Consider the following 21,134-nt stretch of genomic DNA (forward strand, 5'->3'; position numbering starts at 1 on the left):
GCCAGGAGTAAACCTAAGTCTCACACAATAAAATAATAATAAAATAAGTAAAACAGGACCGAGAGGGGCCGGAGCGATAGCACAGCGGGTAGGGCGTTTGCCTTGCACGCGGCCGACAGGGGTTCGATCCCCGGCATCCCATATGGTCCCCCAAGCACCGCCAGGAGTAGTTCCTGAGTGCAAAGCCAGGAGTAACCCCTGAGCATCGCTGGGTGTGACCCAAAAAGCAAAAAAAAAAAAAAAAAAACAGGACCGAGAAACACGGTCAGAGCTAGGAATCTCGCAGTCCGCGTTTCCCCCCCGCAGTCAGGGGCGACCCTCGCGCCGCGCAGAGGCCGCTGGGAGTTGTAGTCACCGACTAGTTCGCCAGCGCCTCCCGGAAGTGACGCAGAGCCCCGCTCGCCGCCGTCCGGGCTTCCGTCCGGCTCCCCGCGAGTGTAGGTAGCTCAGCCGGTGCGTGTGTGTGTCCTGGCGGCCGCGTGCCGGGAGGGCGGGAGCCGGGGTGGTCGGGACTCGCGCGGTCACGGGGCGGGGGCGGCTCCCGGGTGGCGGTCCCCACGCGCCCGTGTCGTGGCTGGTGACTCCTCGGGCCCGCCCGCAGGTCAGGCCGCGCGCGCCGCCTCCCTCTCAGCGCCGGCGCCATGTCGCGCTTCTTCACCACCGGCTCCGACAGCGAGTCCGAGTCGTCCCAGTCCGGGGAGGAGCTGGTCACCAAGCCCGTCGGGGGCAACTACGGCAAACAGTGAGTGGGGGCGTGGGGGGGCCGCGCGCGGGGCGGCGCCGGGGACGGCGCCGGGCAGGGGGGCGCCTGGGGGCCCGGGAGCTGCTTCCTCCGCCGACGTGTGCGGCCGGGAGAGCCCCGCGCTCGGGGACGCCGGCGGGGTGGCTTCTGTCCCGTGGCGGGGTTGCTTCGCCCACAGCCCAGGGTGCCAGGGAGCGGCTGCCCGCCCCCCAGCTGGGCGTTCGCGCCTGCTCGCACCCTGGGCCTCCCGCGTGCACGCTTGCTCGTTGACGCGTGCCCCACCCCCCTTGCTATTATTTTTGTTGCATTCTTGTGCGTATAAATAAAGCACGCGTAATTACGGTTTTAGATTACTGCCCCCCCCCCCCCGTGGAAGGCCAACGTTGCCTGGCGCAAGTAGAAATCTCTGGAAGGGCAGTTAAAATGGGAAGGGAAAATGGAGATATATATATATATTTTTTGCTTTTTGGGTCGCACCCGGCGATGCACAGGGGTTACTCCTGGCTCTGCACTCAGGAATCACCCCTGGCGGTGCTCAAGGGACCATATGGGATGCTGGGAATCGAACCCGGGTCGTCTGCGTGCAAGGCAAACGCCCTACCCGCTGTGCTATCGCAAAATGGAGGTATTTTTGCCAGCTAGCACTCCGTGGTCTGTTTTCCTCATTAAAGAGAAGTAGTGACAATATTGGATGGATTGGTGTAGGACTCTGCAACAACTTCAGGGCTATTGTAAATGAGGATGCCTCTGTCTGAATAAAAGAAAAACGAGCAAAAGTAGCTGGAAAGATAGTTCAGCCCTGTGATAGCACAGCGGGTAGGGCGTTTGCCTTGCATGCGGCCGACCCAGGTTTGATTCCCAGCATCCCATATGGTCCCCCAGCACTGCCAGGAGTAATTCCTGAGTGCAGAGCCAGGAGTAAACCCTGTGCACTGCTGGGTGAAACCCAAAAAGCAAAAAGAAAAAAAGAAAAAGTTCAGCTTCTGGGACCAACCTAGAATTTGATTTCAGTGCCACATGTGGTCACCTCACCACTGTGTGTGGTCCAAAAAACAAAATACGAGAAAACGCTGGAAGTTTTTATTTTGGGAGGAGGGGGCACACTACAGGCCAAAAAGGCCAGAAAATTTAATGGTAGGTTCCTATTGGTGCCGAAGACCACGCCACTGAGGCTTGGGAGCCACCGGGGGCACATTTGGGGATGCTTAGAGGTCATGAGATGCCAGGGGTCACCAGGTCCCAAGCACGTGCTCCCGTACCCCCTGTTCTGTCTCCACATTCTTTGGAGGGTTTGTTTTGTTTTGTTTTGTTTTTAATTTTTGGGTCATACCCGGCGATGCACAGGGGTTACTCCTGGCTCTGCATCTCAGGAATTACTCCTCGCGGTGCTCGGGGGACCATATGGGATGCTGGGAATTGAACTCGGGTCAGCCATGTGCAAGGCAAACGCCCTACCCCACAACCTTTGGAGTTTTAATCCAAATGTCCATTGCTTTCTGTGACTTGGTTCAGGTTCCACTTTGTGGGGGTGGGACTGAGAGAATTTGGGGTATTTGGGGGTTGAGCCAAGGCCTCCTCATATGTGTAGAATGCATACCAAAGCCCACAGGAGCACCTCACAAATCCCCTTCCACTTACAGTGACTGAAGGACTCTTCCTGGACTTTTTTCATTGTTTCTTAGTAGCTTTATGTTATTTTCTGATGATTAGACGTGCATTTGTTGTTTGAGAACGTGGTGATGGTCGTTTTTGTATATATTATGCCACTTATAAAGGTTTTACTTGAAGTAGGCCTAAAAGATTGATTAGGGGGGACTATGTAGTACAGGGGGTGAGGGTGCTAAATTTGTATATGACCATATACAGAGCACTGCCAGGGGTGACTCCTGAGCATGCACTGCCAGATGACGCCCCAAAGCAACAACAGAAGATTGACTCTTGGGGCCAAGGAGACTGCTTGCAGGGCTGGAGTACATGCTCTGTGTGCAGGGGCCCTGGGCTTGGTCTTGGCATTATTATATCCCCTGCAAACTGTGAAGTTTGACCCCCCCAAAAAAAAACGTTTTTTAAATAGTTGTATTTGAGAGATAGGACAGGGAATACGACTCTTGACTTGCACGTGGTCAACCTGGGTGAAGTCCCTAGCACCCTATGGTCCCTTGATCCCTGAGCACTGTTGGATGGGCCTCCTACTCCCACCTTACCCCACCACACCCTCCATAGGAAAGGGTCGGTGCCCTACCAACCTACTGCTCTATCTCTCCAGCCCATAGAAATTGTACTTGTGAAACTTTGAGGAGAAAGAAGCAAACAGGATGAGTATGATACAAAGGAACTAGGAGCATGAAAAGGGTGACTTAGAGGACTGGACCTGGAGGGACCATTAATCATTTGTATTCCTTCCAATCAGGCCACTATTGCTGAGTGAGGATGAAGAAGATACCAAGAGAGTTGTTCGAAGTGCCAAGGACAAGAGGTGAGGCCTTGGAAAGGGTGGGTGATAGGGATCGGAGTAGTAACAAGTTTCCTGGTTGATGATGGTGGTATGTGTATCCTAATTGGATGGATTCTTTCTCCAGGTTTGAGGAGCTGACAAATCTCATCCGGACCATACGTAATGCCATGAAGATTCGAGATGTCACCAAATGCCTGGAAGAATTTGAGCTCCTGGGAAAAGCATATGGGAAGGCGAAGAGCATCGTGGATAAGGAAGGCGTCCCACGGTTCTATATCCGCATTCTGGCTGACCTGGAGGACTACCTCAATGAGGTGAGGAGAGATCTAGAAGGCAATTATAGCCTTAGATCCTGCTATTTGCCCACTTCTAGGGACCCAGTGTCTTCTGGGCTGTTTGCTACGATAAACAGTGTTTCCCAGGACATGAGCGGGAATGAGGCTTCACAAAGGAAAGGCTAACTTTTCTTCCTTCACAGGGTGAGGTCCTGGGTTTGATCTCTGCACTGCAAAAAAAAAAAAAAAGAGAGAGAGAGACCTTATATGACCAAGAATTTTGATTATATTTACTCTCTATGTGTTGTGATTAATAATTCTTAGAAAGATAATACATAGCAGCACTTAATAAAGTGAAGGGGCCGGAGTGATAGTATAGCAGGTAGGTTATTTGTCTTAAATGCTGCCAACCCAATTTGATCTCTGGCATCCCATGTGGCCCCCTGAGCCCCACCAAGGGTGATTCCTGAGTGCCGAGCCAGGAGTAATCCCTGAGCATTGCTGGATCTGACCCAAAAAGCAAAAAAAAAGGATAAAGGAAATAAGAAAGTGGAGTGATAGCACAGCAGGGAGGGTGTTTGCCTTGCACATGGCTGACCCAGGTTCGATCCCTGGCATCCCAGATGGTCCACCTGTGCACTGCCAGGAGTGATTCCTGAATGCAGAGCCAGGAATAACCCCTGAGCATTGCCGGGTATGACTCAAAAAGTAAAAAAGGGGGCTAGAGCACAGTGGGAGGGCATTTGCCTTGCATGCGGCAGACCTGGGTTCGATTCCCAGCATTCCGTGTGGTCCCCTGAGCACTGCCAGGAGTAATTCCTGAGTGTATGAGCCAGGAGTAACCCCTGTGCATCGCCACTTGTGACCCAAAAAGAAAAAAAAAATTTAAAGGAAAAAATTTAAAAATGTGGTAAGCCTGAAGTTTAAGAAGCATTAGTCTCAGACCTCTATTTTCCCCTTTGCTTTAGCTATGGGAAGATAAAGAAGGAAAAAAGAAGATGAACAAGAATAATGCCAAGGCTCTGAGCACCCTTCGTCAGAAGATCCGAAAGTACAATAGAGATTTTGAGTCTCATATTACAAACTACAAGCAGGTAGGATGCTAGAGGGAGATTTTTTAAGCTGTAATGCTGTGACCCTTGAGACAAATTAAAAAGTAGCAATTTTCAATGGGGGACAAGGAGGAATGACTGGAGAAGAAATAGTAACAAAGGGGTAGGATGGAGTGATTGTCATGCAGCGCTAACTGTTCTCACTTTCTCTGTCAAGAACCCTGAACAGTCTGCAGATGAAGATGCGGAGAAGAATGAGGAAGACTCCGAAGGTGAGAGAGCCCTTGTTGCAGGTCGCTACAAGTCCCAAGGCAGGAGTTACTGTCACCTCGTTTCTTGGTTGCACTTTAACTTTTCTACTATTTTTTGTCTCATTTTTTCCCCGCCAGGTTCTTCAGATGAGGATGAGGATGAGGATGGAGTCAGTGCTGCAGCTTTCCTGAAAAAGAAATCAGAAGCTCCTTCTGGGGAGAGTCGCAAGTTCCTAAAGAAGATGGAGGTAAGAGCCAAGGGTAGACTGAGGGGTGATTTGTCTGTCCTGGACCGTTCTTGTGTTCCTGGGGAGATGCTGAGTGGCACAGCCAGTTTGGGAACAGACTTCCTTTTTGGTTAACACGTCTGAGCAATCTGGAATTTCTGGGTCTACCTTTGAGTATTCTGATTCGTGATTACCCACTCTTCTGCTCCTGGAGTTCTCTAGAGCATGGATTAGCGGGGAGAACGGAGAGGCTCTTCTTTCTGCCAATCACCTTTTTTCTTCTAAGGATGAAGATGAGGATTCAGACGATTCAGAGGATGATGAAGATTGGGACACAGGTTCCACATCTTCTGATTCAGACTCGGAGGAGGAAGAAGGGAAACAGACTGTGCTGGCCTCAAGATTCCTGAAAAAGTAAGAAGCCGGTGTCTTGCACACTGGGAAGAATCGGGAGCTGTAGTCACATTGACAGTTACAGTTCTCCCAGGAGTCTTTGAGGTTACTCGCGCCCAGCCCAGTACTTGGTGCCGTTTTTTTGACTCCTCACAAAGCTCCGTGTCCTGTGAAGGGCTTTGAAGGCTCCAGAGCACAAATTTGCTGTGTGGATTGAGTGTAAATCTCTCTGCTCAACCTTTCCGGTCTTCCGTTTTCTCATGTGTAGAAAGGGTTGCTTCTTGACCCTGCCCCCAAAAGTAGCTGCCAAAAATAGGAAATGGAGGGACTCGGCTGAGACCTAACTGTGGAGAGCTAAGTGACAGGTGCTGTTTTCATCCTTCTCGCACACGTTCAGAGTAGGTATCAGGGACTACCCCAGGCCTCCAGAGCATTGCGGAATGGCTCCAGAGCAGGAAACACTCTGGTTTGGTTTCATGTCCCAGCCACTAGTCTCCTTAGTAGCTGTCAGCGTTGGGGAAGCGGAGGCTTCCTCTGCCCGCCCGCCCTGAGCAGGAGTTCTTTTCTAACATAGGCAGCGCTCTCGCTGTGGCAGGGCCGCTGTCCTGCTTTCACGAGTTGGGCTCATGCTGCTTGGGGTGGTCGTGAGTTTCCGGTACTAGAGGGGTCTGGGCATGGGCATTTTCACTAGTTGCTCTAAGGAACAGCATTTTCAATGAATCTAGACTCAAAAAATAAAAAATTCTCAACAAAATCTTAGAAAACAAATTCAGTTTCAACAACAGAAGTGCAACCTAGTGATTCTTGGCTGGCGGTGAACTAGTGTTGGCTGTTCCTCAGCCCCTATGCTGACTCTGCCCAGAAAGCCTTTTGAACATCAGGGTTTGGGGGCTTTTTTTCTTCCCCTGTGCTGCTCTGTTTCTAGTCCGCTGAGTACTACCATATGTTGCCCCCAACTCCAGAAAAAGGGATCTTTAAATTATTATTAGGATAGGGGCTGGAGCGATAGCACAGCGGGTAGGGTGTTTGCCTTGCACGCGGCTGACCCGGGTTCAAATCCCAGCATCCCATATGGTCCCCTGAGCACCACCAGTAGTAATTCCTGAGTGCAGAGCCAGGAGTAACCCCTGTGCATCGCCGGGTGTGACCCAAAAAGCAAAAAAATAAAATTATTATTAGGATAGAGGTATTTTGAGTACATGTTTGAGTCTGGAAAGATACTTTTTTTGAAAGGTTTCAAATGATTTGTCCGCTTAGTATGTGGTTCATATATAAGTATTCAGATGTGAATAGGCGCTTGAGTATTAAAAACCTACTTTGAGGTAGCTGGGGATTATTTATTTTGTGGTGGGTGCATTTTGTTAAAGTGAACAATTGTAGGTGGTGGTGTTTGGGCAGGGGAGTTGAACTCAGGGGCTGTTTCTGACTCAGCTTGGGGGCGCCTTAGGCAGTGCTGGGCTTTGACCCAGGGCGGGCAGCTTCCAAGGCTTTACCTCCTGTCCTACCTCACTGACCTTATTGTGTTTTTAAATTCAGAAAATTTAGAGTGTTGTCATAAAAGAGCAAGGTGAGTGGAGGATGAAAGCCTGGGAACAGCAGTTTTTTTCGTTTGTGTTTTTCTTTTCCGTGATTGGTAAAATAATTTAGGAATTGATAGAAGAGCATCTAAGAACTGTTGTGTTGCCCATGGAGTTTCTAGAAAACTTGAGAGCAGTTACCTTGCCAGGCTGGTAAGGTCTCTTGAGTAGACCCAACTTAAGTGCACCCTCCATTGGTGTTTGTTGGTAAATGTGGTGATGATGACAAACCTTGGTAAGTCGTTCTGCCATTCCATGCTCAGTAGCCTTGCTTTGTGTGTTGAGGTAGCTTAACTCTACCTGTGGCCATTCTATTCTATGGTCATTCCATTTTGGTTTTTCTTGAAGCCAGAATTTTGATGGGAAAAGAGGAAGCTGCCTGGGAGGTGGTGGAAGGTTGGTTTTTCATCTCCCACGTCTCCGGGCAGGGCCCCCACTACAGAGGAAGACAAGAAGGCAGCAGAGAAGAAACGTGAGGACAAGGCCAAGAAGAAGCATGACAGGAAATCTAAGCGCCTGGATGAGGAGGAGGAGGATAATGAAGGCGGGGAATGGGAAAGAGTTCGGGGTGGAGTGCCCCTCGTTAAGGTGAGGATTTTAAAGGTAATATGAATAGGGAAAGATGGGGGTGATTTATAGGTACCTTTCTTGTCTCCATGGGAGCAGAGTTAAGCAAGAAAAGATTCCTGTTGGGCCTCACATAATAGGGTGTGTTTTGCCTAGGAGAAGCCAAAAATGTTTGCCAAGGGAACTGAGATCACCCATGCTGTTGTCATCAAGAAACTGAATGAGATCCTACAGGCACGAGGCAAGAAGGGAACTGATCGGTAAGATTCATGAGCTTGGACTGTGGGCTCTCAGGGTGAAACTGTTAAGGTGTAGGGTAAAGGTTGTTGAGAAAATAATGCTGCTTTAGAAGGATCTTTGTGGCTGTAATGAAGTAACATGCTGGTTCATTCTCTGCTATTTACTCTTTGGTTGACTTTGGGAGGAATGTTTTCTAATATCTGGAATGGTTATAACGCTCACCTTTATTCAGTCAGCTAAAGCAGATAGTAGGTTGTTAACAGTGGTTCTTATGTTTTGGAATGTAAAAGGAGAGGCAAGTATGCATGTAGCAAGGACAGGGCTGTTGGTGTTTGCCGGGAGAGGGCTGACTGACAGGATGAGGCTTTTGGATTTGCCTCCAAGCCTCACCCAGTTCTGTGCTCCTGCAGCGCAGCACAGATCGAGTTGCTACAGTTGTTGGTTCAGATTGCTGCTGAGAACAACTTGGGCGAGGGTGTCATCGTGAAGATTAAGTTCAATATCATCGCATCTCTCTATGACTACAACCCCAACCTGGCCACATATATGAAGGTGAGGATCACAAAGAAGAGCATCCCAGAGTTGAGTGGGGGGTCGGGGAAATGGAAGCAGGTCTGGTAGTTGAAGATCCTGTGGTGAAGGGCCTTTGAGAGAAACTGCTTATTCCCCCTTCACGCATCTCATTGTCGTCTGATCTCTTGGCAGCCGGAGATGTGGCAGAAGTGCCTGGATTGTATCAATGAACTGATGGACATCCTGTTTGCAAATCCCAACATTTTTGTTGGAGAGAACATTTTGGAAGAAAGTGAGAACCTGCAAAATATGGAGCAGGTAACGAGGGGAGTTGGCAGTTACTTGGAAGTTACATCGACTCTTGGGGAAGGGTCGAAAGAGACAGAAGAGTTAAGGTTTGGGGCTGAGCTCTGGGCTAATTTACTCCTTCACCTTTTCAGCCACTGCGTGTTCGTGGCTGTATCCTGACTCTGGTGGAACGAATGGATGAAGAATTTACCAAAATAATGCAAAATACTGATCCTCATTCCCAAGGTGAGAGCTTAAGCAACATGGCCATCAAAGAGGAAAATGTAGGAAATCATATCGAGGGTTATGCTAAATGAGCATCTCTGGAAAGGTAGCCCATTCTTCCTCCAGTAGTCTCAGGGGTCTCTTAAGAGATTGAGTACCTTGAGCTTGCGCACAGGAGACTAGAGTATAATTTTCTGCACCATGTGGTCCTGGGAGCAGTCCCTGAGCAGCACACCGGGTATTCCCATGTCTCCTCCCCTGCCCACCAAAGGAAAAAGAGTCGTTCACTCTGATAGCTTAGTGCCTTCTGGTTCTTGGGTCTGGAGAGAGTGCAGTGGGTAAGGCACTTGCCTTGCAGCAGCTGACCCGAGTTTGATCCCCTTTATATCCCATATGGCCCCCTGAGCACCACGAGGAGTAATTCCTGAGTACTCGGCCAGAAGTAATGCCTAAGCATCACCTGTGACCTTTAAAAAAAAAAAAAAGCTTCTGATTCAGTGGTGTTGAATGAGATGGGATTCATGTGAAGTTTTGATTGCTGACATGTTCTCAAATAATGCTGCTGGTTAATCTGGGGGTTCTGTTGAGAATCATTCTCAGGTAGTTTCTGTCACTTGTCCTGTTATCATGAATCACAGGCATTGGGATGAGGAAAATAAGAATGATTACTGAAATGTAAGGGTGTTGGGCCTGGAAGTGCGAAGGGTGCTTACGTAGCACGTGGCTGACCTAGATTTCATCCCTGGTACCTCACAAGGTCCCCTGGGCACCAGGAGTAAGCCCTTAGCACTGTTGGATGTTGCCCCCAAATCAAAATAAATAGATAAAATGTAAACAGTGTAGCAGTGAACAAGACAGTGACTTCCGTGGGCTCATGGAACTTATGTTTCAGTACTGGAAAAAAGTAGATATTTTTGTTTGTTTGGGGGCCGTACCCTGCCCTGCCGTTTCTCGCAGCACTCGGGACCATCTGGGGATCAAACCCCAGCTGTGTGCAAGGGGTCCCACTCACTATACTGTCTCTCAAGCCCCTGCAGAAAGGTGGTGTGGTTTGTTTGGGGATGGGGTGGGGGCACACCAGATGGTGCTCAGGGCTTACTCATGAGTCTGCATTAAGGGATCACTCCTGCTGGGGTTTGGGACTATATGGGGTGTCAGAGCTCGAATGTGGGTTGGCTGTATACAAGGCAAGGGTCTTACCCGCGTTGTTTTGGTTTTTTGTTGTTGTTTTGTTTTTGGGTCACACCTGGCGATGCACAGGGGTTACTCCTGGCTCTTCACTCAGGAATTACCCCTGGTGGTGCTCAGGGGACCATATGGGATGCTGGGATTAGAACCCGGGTCGGCCACGTGCAAGGCAAACGCCCTACCCGCTGTGCTATCACTCTAGCCCTCCTCGTTGTTTTTTGTTTGGTTGGTTGGGGGTTTTTGTGGGGGTGTGTGTCTGTGTATGTGTGTGCGCGTGTGTGCGCTCGCGTATGCGTGCGTGCGTGTTGGCTGTATACAAGGCAAGGGTCTTACCCGTGTTGGTTTTTGTTTGGTTGGTTTTGGGGGGGTTTGTGTGTGCTGTTATTCTTTTGCTTTTGGTTTTTGTTTGGTTGGTTGGGTGTGTGTGTGTGTGTGTGTGTTGTTATTTTGCTTTTGGTCCACACCAAGTAGGGGTGTAGGGGTGTGTGTGTGTGTGTGTGTGTGTGTGTGTGCGCGCGCTGTTATTCTTTTGCTTTTGGCCCACACCAAGTAGTGCTTAGTATTGTGGTTCTATATTCAAGGGATCAAACCCAGGTTGAACACATGCAAGGCAAGCTCTTTACCCACTATACTATCCCCTTAGCCCTGGAGAAGGTAGTTTAACTTGTAAATAAAAGAGATGGCCTCGAGTATAAATAGAAATTAATTTACATACTTGTGATGAAGAGGGACTGGAATAGTGACTTTTTAAAAAAAAATTTTTTTTAATTAAATCACAGTGAGATACAGTTAAAAAGTTGTTCATGTTTGGGTTTCAGTCATAATGTTCCAACATACCTTCACCAGTGTACATTTCCCACCACCAATGTCCCCAGTTTCTCTCCTCCACCTACTTCTATGGCAGGCACACCTCCCCCAGCTCCCCCCTCACTTGGGGCATTATGGTTTGCAGTACAGATTCTGAAAGGTTATCATGTGTAGAATAGTGACTTTTAGATAGTAGTTGAAGAAAGCATTTTAGGTGTTGGCCAGTTGAGGTGAAATCCAAGTGATGAGTTTAGTTCTTGGGTGGGGTGAAACTTTCTGATCGGTGCACAAAACACAAAGCAGTAACTGGGTTGATGGGAAGATATGGGCCCCCGACTGAGGTGAGGGTGGATATTCTCCCTGACAGAGTATGTGGAGCACCTGAAGGACGAGGCTCAAGTGTGCGCCATCATTGAGCGTGTGCAGCGCTATCTGGAGGAGAAGGGCACCACCGAGGAAATCTGCCGTGTCTACCTGAGACGCATCCTCCACACCTACTACAAGTTTGATTACAAGGCCCACCAGCGGCAGCTCACCCCGCCTGAAGGTTCTTCAAAGGTGAGTACGTGCCTGCCAGCTGTCAGAGGGGAGAGAGATGCCTGTCAGTCTGTTCCGTGTGTCTGCTGATTTTTTTTTTTTCTTTTTGGGTCATACCTGGCAATGCAGAGGGGTTACTCCTGGCTCTGCACTCAGGAATTACTCCTGGTGGTGCTCGGGACCATATGGGATGCTGGGAATCAAAGCCGGGTCGGCCACGTGCAAGGCAAACACCCTACCCGCTGTGCTATTGCTCCAGCCCCTGCTGAGATTTCTTGGCATATCTGCTTCCTGGGGTCTTCTGAGGTGGAACAGGGAGGAAAAGTCAAATAAACTTGAATAAGGCTGGGTGTAATCTTACCTTTGGCTGCTGAAGTCAGAGCCATTTAGTTACTCTTCGGTGGATCTCCTTCGGCATCATTCTACCCCCCGCCTCTTCCCTCCCCCAGTCTGAGCAAGACCAAGCGGAAAACGAAGGTGAAGACTCAGCTGTGCTGATGGAGAGACTGTGCAAGTACATCTATGCCAAGGACCGCACGGACCGTATCCGCACGTGCGCCATCCTCTGCCACATCTACCATCATGCGTTACACTCCCGCTGGTATCAGGCTCGTGACCTCATGCTCATGAGCCACCTGCAGGACAACATTCAGCATGCTGACCCGCCAGTACAGGTAGGAGAGGAGGGTAGACCACCGATTGGAGGGCCAGACCCCCTGTTCTCTATTTGGGTAAAGTGACTAAACCAGATTCACCACTCTCTGTCTAGTGCAGATGAAGAACACTTAGTCTTGGCCAAATGACAGCATTCTCACACCTAGCAGTGCTCAGGGATCACTCCTAGCAGGCCTTAGGGGACCTTATGAGGTGTCGGACAGCACATATAAGACAAGCACCCTCCCACTCTGCTGTGTCTCTGGTCCCCCAAATGACAGCATTCGATTCCTTTTGCATATTAACTGCACTGCACTGTAGCACTGCCCTTCCGTTGTTCATCAGTATGCTCGAGGGGGCACCAGTAATGTCTCCATTGTGAGACTTGTTACTGTTTTTGGCATATCGAATACGCCACGGGTAGCTTGCCAGACTACTGTGTGGGCGGGATACTCTGTAGCTTGCCGGGCTCTCCTAGAGGGAGGGAAGAATCGAACCCAGATCGGCCACATGCAAGGCAAACGCCCTACCCGCTGTGCTATCGCTCCAGCCCACACACAATGATATTGTCCCTTCTTAAAAAGGACCATGCCCAATAGTGCTCGGGGCTACTCAGTGTCAGGGACTGCTGCTAGAGGTGCTCAGGGGACCTTGCAGTGCCAGGGATCAAGCCCAGGCATCCCCAATATAAAGCATGTGCTTCAGGGGCCGGAGCGATAGCACAGCGGGTAGGGCGTTTGCCTTGCACGCGGCCGACCCGGGTTCGATCCCCGGCATCCCATATGGTCCCCCAAGCACTGCCAGGAGTAATTCCTGAGTGCAAAGCCAGGAGTAACCCCTGAGCATCGCTGGGTGTGACCCAAAAAGCAAAAAAAAAAAAAAGCATGTGCTTCAGCCCTTTGAGCCACTCCCTGATGTTTCCATCTGAGGAGCTAAAGAAACTGAGGCCCTAGTTAGAAATTTCCAGGCAACTGGGGCTGGAGAGATAGGACAGCGGGGAGAGTGCTTGTCATGCACACAGATGACTCAGGTTTGATTTCCAGCACCCCAGAGGGTCCCCTGAGCACCACCAGGGTGATCCCTGAGAACAGAGCCAGGAGTAAGCCCTGAGCATGACGAGGTGTGAGTCCAACACAAAATAAAACGGAACAAAATCTCCAGGCTGCCTCTTGTTCCCAAAGCCCACATCATGTTTTGTACTGTTTTAATAACATAAGCATTCTTGAGAATAGAGAGTTGGGTTCTGTTAACATGCCATACCCATACCCATTCTCTGGTTTGGAACATTGGGTGATCGTCTTAAGAATGAGGAAAAAAGACCTTTTAAGAAGCTGTTAGGGCCGGAGCTAAAGAACAGCAGGTAAAGCACTAAACTTGCATGTGACCAACCCAGGTTGATCCCAGCATTCCATACAGTCCCGCAAGCACTGTCAGGAGAGATTCCTGAGTGTAAAGCCAGGAGTAACCCCTGAGGATCGCTGGGTATGTACCAAAAACAAAACAAAAGGATTATTAAAATGGAAACGGAATGATAGGTAGTACATTGGGCAAGGCTTTTGCCTTGCACACGTCTGACCAGGTTTGACCCAGCACTCCGCATTGTCCACAGCCCCAGCAGGAGTCATCTCAGTACCGCCAGATGTAGCCTCAAAATAAACCAAAACCCAGAAAAGTTATTAAAACTAAAGGACAGTAGGGGACCAGATGCTTTGTGATACTTGGGGGAACGCATAATGGAACTGCTTTTTTTTTTTTTTTTTTTTTTTTTTTTTTTTTTTTTTTGCTTTTTGGGTCACACCCAGCGATGCTCAGGGGTTACTCCTGGCTTTGCACTCAGGAGTTACTCCTGGCGGTGCTTGGGGGACCATATGGGATGCCGGGGATCGAACCCGGGTCGGCCGAGTGCAAGGCAAACGCCCTACCCGCTGTGCTATCGCTCCGGCCCTGGAACTGCTTTTGTGTGTGACACAATTGTGAGGGTATTTTTTACTCATTTTGGAGGCCACACCCATTGGTACACTGCAGGTTATGCAGTACCGGAAATCAAGCCCAGAGCTCCCACATGCAGCGTGTGCGCTCGAGTGTGTAAGCTCTCCAGCCCAGCCTAGGAAGGTGTAGATATACGGTTTAAATATAGGAATTTTTGAACTATGTCTAAGCACAGATCCTATCAGTGTGCTTAAAAATTAATATTTATAGCAGGAAATAGACTTTACAGGCTGGAGCTGATGCTCCTTTGTATGTAGGAGTTAGTCCTCATCACCATAGAGTCCTTTGAGCACCACTGGACCCTGGGTGTGACCTAGAATCTAGGTGGTAGGTACATAATTAGGTATAGAATACTTGAAACCCGGGCGGCGGGGGAGTTAAGTAGCTCCTTTTTTTTTTTTTCTCTTTTTATTTTATTTTACAAATATATCATAGATTCTTCTTGATCTGAATTTTTTCCCCAGTTTGATAGATACCTGGTCTATTTTCATTCTTTTTTTTTTTTTTTTTTTTTTTTTTTGATTTTTGGGTCACACCTAGCAATGCCACAGGGGTCACTCCTGGCTTATGCACTCAGGAATCACCCCTGGCGGTGCTCAGGGGACCATATGGGATGCTGGGATTTGAACCCGGGTTGACCGCGTGCAAGGCAAATGCCCTACCCGCTGTGCTATCACTCCAGCCCCTCATTCTTTTTTTTTTTTTTCTTTTTGGGTCACATCCCGGGTCACTCCTGGCTCTGCACTCAGGAATTTCCCTGGCGGTGCTCAGGAGACCATATGGGATGTTGGGAATTGAGCCCGGGTTAATCATTAACCCATTCTTTCCCTACTATTTTTTTTTTTTTAATAATACACATAAGAGGGGCTGGAGTGATAGCATAGCGGGTAGGGCGTTTGCCTTGCACGTGACCGACCCGGGTTCAAATCCCAGCATCCCATATGGTCCCCTGAGCACCGCCAGGGGTAATTCCTGAGTGCAGAGCCAGGAGTAACCCCTGTGCATCGCCAGGTGTGACCCAAAAAAAAACAAAAAAAAATACACATAAGAGAACTCATTTGATATTTGTCCTCCCTTTTACTTTGCTCAGCATGATGCCACATTGTGCTGAACCTCAGGGTTTTACCTTTCTTACAGCCGTGTAGTCCATTATGTATGGGAAATTTTGTAGTTGTTGTTCATTTTGTTTTGATTTTGGGCCACAACCAGCGATTCTTGATACACCTGGCTCTGCACTCAAGAATTACTTCTGGGGGTGCTTGGGGGAATCATATGGGGTACCCGGGATCAAACCCAGGGATCGAACCCAGGTTGGCTGCCTACAAGGCAAGATGAACTCTCTGGCTGCAGCAGTAATTACTTTTTCTATCATTTTTCAGTACCTGAGTTTCTAGGTCTTGGCTATTGTGAACAGTACTGCAGTGAACATAGGAGCACAAAAATATTTTTGAATTTATGTTTTTGGACTTTTGGCAGACATTAAGATGTGAAATTGCTGGATCAAAACTGCTTATTTTGGGGCTGGAGCGATATAGCACAGCGGGTAGGGCGTTTGCCTTGCACGCGGTCGACCCAGGTTCGATTCCCAGCATCCCATATGGTCCCCCGAGCACCTCCAGGAGTAATTCCTGAGTGCAGAGCCAGGAGTAATCCCTGTGCATCTCCGGGTGTGACCCAAAAAGCAAAAACACACACACACACACACACACACAAAAAAAAACCTGCCTATTTTGGGGCTGGGGAGATAGTGCCACAGCAGTGCTGGGGATGTAACTGGGTTGGCTGCATACTAGACAGCGCCTCACTCCTGTGCTGTTTCTGGTCCTTGGAAGCTCATTGTAATTGTTTTTTGAGGGGAGGGCATACCCAGCAATGCTCACGCCACACCTGGCTCTGTGCTCAGGAATCACTGCTGGCTCTGCTCAGGGCCCCTGGCACTGCTGGGTGCCATGATTCAAACCATTGTCATGGTCACAGCTGTGGGCAAGGCATTAAATGCCTTTCTCTTGTACTCCTCAATTCTTCTTTATTTATTTTTTTTTTTAGTGAATCACCATGAATTACAGTTATAAACTTATGAACTTTCATGTTTGCATTTTGTTTATATCCCTCCACCATTGCCCAGTCACCTCCACCAATGTTCCCAGTATCCCTCCCACCCCATCCCCAATTCTTTTTTTTTTTTCTTTTTTTTTTTCTTTTTGGGTCACACCTGGCGATGCACAGGGGTTACTCCTGGCTCTGCACTCAGGAATTACCCCTGGCCGTGCTCAGGGGACCATATGGGATGCTGGGATTTGAACCCGGGTCGGCCACGTGCAAGGCAAACGCCTTACCCGCTGTGCTATCTCTCCAGCCCCCCATCCCCAATTCTTAAGGTTTCGTTCTTGACCATACCCTCAGTGCTCCAGGGCTGCTCCTGACTCAGTGCTCAGGAGCTCCTAATTGTGCTCAGGGACCATGCTACTGTGCCTGGATGGAACTCAGGGCTCCTGCCTGCAAACAAAGTGTGGTTTAATACACTGGGCTCTCTCCCCAGCCCAAATCTTAAGTTTTTGAGAAGGCTCCTTACTGTATTCCATAGAAGCTGAACTGAACAGATCAACAGTGGACGCTGGGAATCACCCCTCAAATCTCACTCTGCAGCACTGGTTTTCTCTATTTTCGGTTTTTGTTTGTTTTGGGGTCACATAGCAGATGTTCAGGAATCACTCTGGGGAGAGTTGGGGGACCATATGAGATAGAATCCAGTAAGGCAAGGCAAGCCCCTAACCTACCCACTGTACTGTGTCCATCCTGGTTTGGTGGTGTTGATAGGATGGTCAGGCACACCTAGCAGTGCTCAGGATTACTCATAGTTCTACACTCAGGAATAATCTCTCCCGGGGAGCTTGGGCAACCATATGATCCAGCCCAGGGAGCAAGACAAGTGCCCTACCTGTTGTTCTCTCCTCTCCGCCCTCCTCCCTACTCTTTTTGTCTTCTTGATGTATGTTCTTAACTGGTGTGAGGTGAAAATTCACTGTCATTTTGATTTGCATTATCCTGCTGATGAAGAGCATTCCCCCCCCCCATTTTAAAATGATTGGTTCTTTTGCAGTTGCAATGCTTTTAATTTTCTTTCTTTTTTTTTTTAATTAAAGAACTGAGATTTATAGAGTTACTGATAGTTCAGTTTGGGGCATATAGTATTTTAACACCAATCCCATCACCAGTGTCAACTTCAGCTTCCCTCCACCAGTGTTCATATTCCCTCCCCATGCAGGCCCCAGCGTATCTCCATCTGTCAGCTTGATAGGCACATTATGTAGTTTCAGAGGCTGCAGCCTAGATCTCATATTTTCAGTGTTGTTGATCCTGTGTTTTGGATCTAAGCTATACCATTCACCCGTATCACCAGTATAACTGAAGCCCTACTGCCTGTTCACCCATTACTTCCTGTCTTCAAGAGAATCTTTTACTGATTGGCTTTCTGTATGTCATTTTTGAAAAAAGCATTTGTTCATTCTTTTGTTCTTTTAAAATTTTTGTGACTATCTTGGATATGAAGGGCCAGGAATTAAGGTGCGGGCCTTGTATTTGGGGTATGATTTTAAGACTTTCTCTGCAGTCTCCAGCACCACATATGATCCACCACCAGAGGGCATTCCTGAGCAAGGAACCCGAAATGCCCTTCATTCTCCCTGGCCCCTTGAAGAAGATCTTTGTCAAAAGTGTGTTGAGGTGGGCTAGAGAGATTGTACAATGGTGGGACGCTTGCTTTACAGATGACCCAAGTTATATTCTCAGCACCTTGTTTAGTCCCCTGAGTCCTGCCATGCCTGAATCATGAGTGCAGAATCAGGATTATTCCCTGAGCACATCCGGGTGTGGCCTGATACCCCAAAATTAAATAGAATTCGGTGAGCAGCTATCTTCACTCATTCAATGGCACGTCTATTCTAGTCTGGGGTGTAGGGTACAGGACACAGAACCAGGTGCAAGGCAAACATCTTACCCCCCTGTACTATGTCTCTGGCCCTGTACGTAGGATTTATTTTTTTTATTTATTTATTTATTTTTGGGTCACGCCTGGCGATGCACAGGGGTTACTCCTGGCTCTGCACTCAGGAATTACCCCTGGCGGTGCTCAGGGGACCATATGGGATGCTGGGAATGGAACCCGGGCCGGCCGGGTGCAAGGCAAACGCCCTACCCGCTGTGCTATTGCCCCAGCCCCCGTACGTAGGATTTAGAACGTAAGTGTTCAGTCTATCTTTGGTGGGTCAGCGAGGAGCTTGCTTTGTGGCTGTTGTCTCTGAGGATGCTCCCTTTGCTCCCAGATCCTGTACAACCGCACCATGGTGCAGCTCGGCATCTGCGCTTTCCGCCAAGGCCTGACGAAGGATGCACACAATGCCCTGCTCGACATCCAGTCAAGCGGCAGGGCCAAGGAGCTCCTGGGCCAGGGTCTGCTGCTGCGCAGCCTGCAGGAGCGGAACCAGGAGCAGGAGAAGGTGGAGCGGCGGCGCCAGGTGCCCTTCCACCTGCACATCAACCTGGAGCTGCTGGAATGTGTTTACCTGGTGTCCGCCATGCTCCTGGAGATCCCCTACATGGCCGCGCATGAGAGCGACGCGCGCCGGCGCATGATCAGCAAGCAGTTCCACCACCAGCTGCGGGTTGGCGAGCGCCAGCCCTTGCTGGGTAAGTGTGAGACTGGCAGCAGGCAGGCCCGTTTGTCCCTTGAGGTTAGCAGAAGGGGAAGGGAAGCGGTGGGGGAGGTGGCTCAGAGGGCTGGAGCTTTGCGTGGAGAAGTCCCAGCCTTGATTTCCAGTATTTTCAGAAGACACAGAGAAAGGAAAAGTAAAAGGGGAATGATTTTTCTGTCCTAATGACATCTTAGTGTATAAATTAAAAGTACCCATTTTATTTAGCATTCTCTCCAGTCTTTCCCTTAGGACAGATGGCTGTTAGGCAAGGAATAGGGAGAATTCCCAGACTGGTTGTTCCTTTCTGACCAGACTGATACTGCCCTTCAGGTCCCCCTGAGTCCATGAGGGAACATGTGGTCGCTGCTTCCAAGGCTATGAAGATGGGCGACTGGAAGACCTGCCACAGCTTCATCATCAATGAAAAGATGAATGGCAAGGTGTGGGACCTCTTCCCTGAGGCTGACAAAGTCCGGACTATGCTGGTTAGGTGAGCAGAGAGAAAGACCACGGTAGGAAAGAAAGCAGGCAAGTTGGTCTCTTTCCCTTACGTCTTCTCCCTTGTCTTAATAGGAAGATCCAGGAGGAGTCCTTGCGAACGTACCTCTTCACATACAGTAGCGTCTACGACTCCATCAGGTAGGGTGGGCCCTGAAGAGGCGGCGGGACCCCAGCTTTCTGATCAGAGGTCCTCACTCTCTGTTTCCTGCCTTCTTTGTCCCCAGCATGGAGACTCTGTCTGACATGTTTGAGCTGGACCTGCCCACCGTGCATTCCATCATCAGCAAGATGATCATTAACGAGGAGTTGATGGTAAGGCCCAGGGGTGGCAGATGAGTGGACCAAATCAGGGAAGGCACGGGGCGGTCTGCATTGTGTCCCTTCACCTGTCTTTCTCCAGGCCTCCCTGGACCAGCCCACACAGACGGTGGTGATGCACCGCACCGAGCCCACTGCCCAGCAGAACCTGGCTCTGCAGCTGGCCGAGAAGCTGGGCATCCTGGTGGAGAATAACGAGCGGGTGTTTGACCACAAGCAGGGTACCTACGGTGGCTACTTCCGAGGTGAGTGGTCCCGTCCCCTCTGCTCTCCCAGGTCCTCTCCCTCAGGCAGCCTCCCCCGGGCATTCACGCCTTCCCTTTCTTCTCTCCTACAGACCAGAAGGATGGCTACCGCAAAAACGAAGGCTACATGCGCCGGGGTGGCTATCGCCAGCAGCAGTCTCAGGCGGCCTACTGATTGCGCCACTTGTCTCCACTCCGCCACTCCGCCTTTTAAGTTCTAAACCACACCCCAGTCATTAAAGGTCTATTAAGAGTTTTTACTGTACCTGCTTGTTTGCAAGTTACCAGAGTGTGTGTTGGACACATTCGTTTGCTAATTATATTTCTGAGCTTCTATAATATACCACAAGAACAAGGCTCAGGCTGCAGAGATGATGTATGTTGATTTCAGGATTTCGAAGGGTTTGTTGCTCTTTGATATTTAACAGAATTATGTGATGTTAAAACAGATATGAGGGGCTGGAGCGATAGCACAGCGGGTAGGGCGTTTGCCTTGCACGCGGCCGACCCGGGTTCAAATCCCAGCATCCCATATGGTCCCCTGAGCACCGCCAGGAGTAATTCCTGAGTGAAGAGCCAGGAGTAACCCCTGTGCATCGCCAGGTGTGACCCAAAAAAAAAAAAAAAAAAACCAAAAAAAAAAAAAAAAAACAGATGAGAAAGGGGTGGTGGGGGGGATATTAAGTAGAACATAACGATGTGTCATAAACGTTAGGGAAAGTGGAATGGAACGTAGTGATGGTTTGATTTTGCAGTAGGTGGTTCACCAGAATATCATGACATTTAAGCACATGATCAGTTTTCCGATTACTTTGTGTGTGTGTGTGGTAGGATGCTTGCCTTGCATGCATGAGGCCCTGGTTTTCAGCCTGGTATCATTGCCTCCTCCTTCCCCAGTCAAAAATCTTGATACAGTGGACTTTATTTATTTTTTTAAATGATCTGGCACCAAACTTAAGAGGCAGCACAGTTGGAGGAGTAACAGTATAATCGGTATGGTATTTGGACTATCTTTTGAAGACTTTAGATGCTTTGGGTTTTGATAAGCAAAATACACTAATGGATCTGCTTTTTGAAGTCACAGAAACAGTACAGGGCTTAAAGGTCTTCCTTGCATGTGGCCAACTCTGGTTTGGTTCTTGGCACTGCTTAGTCCTCTGAGCAAAACACCCCCAAATCAATGGTAGTGGCAGCAGAAGGGTGACTCAACACTGCATGCCCCCTTCCCCTCCAGCCCCCCCTCCCCCAAAAAAATGGACAGGAATGCAGTTAGGGCTCTTTTCAGTGCCAGCCACCACACAGTTCTCTGAGCACAGACCTGGAGTAAGCCCTGAGCACAATCAGGTGTGGCCCAGGGCTGTAACTCAGCGTAGTGCACTTACCTCTACAGAGCCACGCG

The 21,134-nt window shown here is 49.2% G+C and overlaps 1 protein-coding gene across 4 annotated transcripts; it reads left to right on the forward strand.

The window, feature by feature from the left end:
- The first annotated feature begins 402 nt into the window (after window positions 1–402).
- Window positions 403–20,000, forward strand: LOC101557547 (eukaryotic translation initiation factor 3 subunit C). Of its 4 annotated transcripts, none has more exons than XM_004615839.3 (21): window positions 403–453; window positions 602–742; window positions 3,153–3,218; window positions 3,322–3,511; window positions 4,441–4,566; window positions 4,742–4,796; window positions 4,914–5,023; window positions 5,289–5,416; window positions 7,401–7,560; window positions 7,696–7,799; window positions 8,190–8,331; window positions 8,485–8,610; window positions 8,733–8,826; window positions 11,168–11,358; window positions 11,787–12,011; window positions 18,303–18,666; window positions 19,002–19,161; window positions 19,245–19,310; window positions 19,397–19,484; window positions 19,573–19,735; window positions 19,828–20,000. In XM_004615839.3, exons 2-21 carry the CDS (start codon window positions 642–644, stop codon window positions 19,908–19,910), a joined length of 2,742 nt encoding a protein of 913 aa, XP_004615896.1. In that variant the 5' UTR covers window positions 403–453; window positions 602–641; the 3' UTR covers window positions 19,911–20,000. The 4 variants fall into 4 exon arrangements, with proteins under 4 accessions (XP_004615896.1, XP_054992125.1, XP_054992124.1 ...); XM_055136150.1 differs by having other exon boundaries at window positions 403–437; XM_055136149.1 differs by having other exon boundaries at window positions 424–441.
- The last annotated feature ends 1,134 nt before the right edge of the window (window positions 20,001–21,134 follow it).

The sequence above is a fragment of the Sorex araneus genome, chromosome 4 (assembly GCF_027595985.1).
Source record: "Sorex araneus isolate mSorAra2 chromosome 4, mSorAra2.pri, whole genome shotgun sequence".
In the NCBI taxonomy this organism is placed as follows: domain Eukaryota; kingdom Metazoa; phylum Chordata; class Mammalia; order Eulipotyphla; family Soricidae; genus Sorex; species Sorex araneus.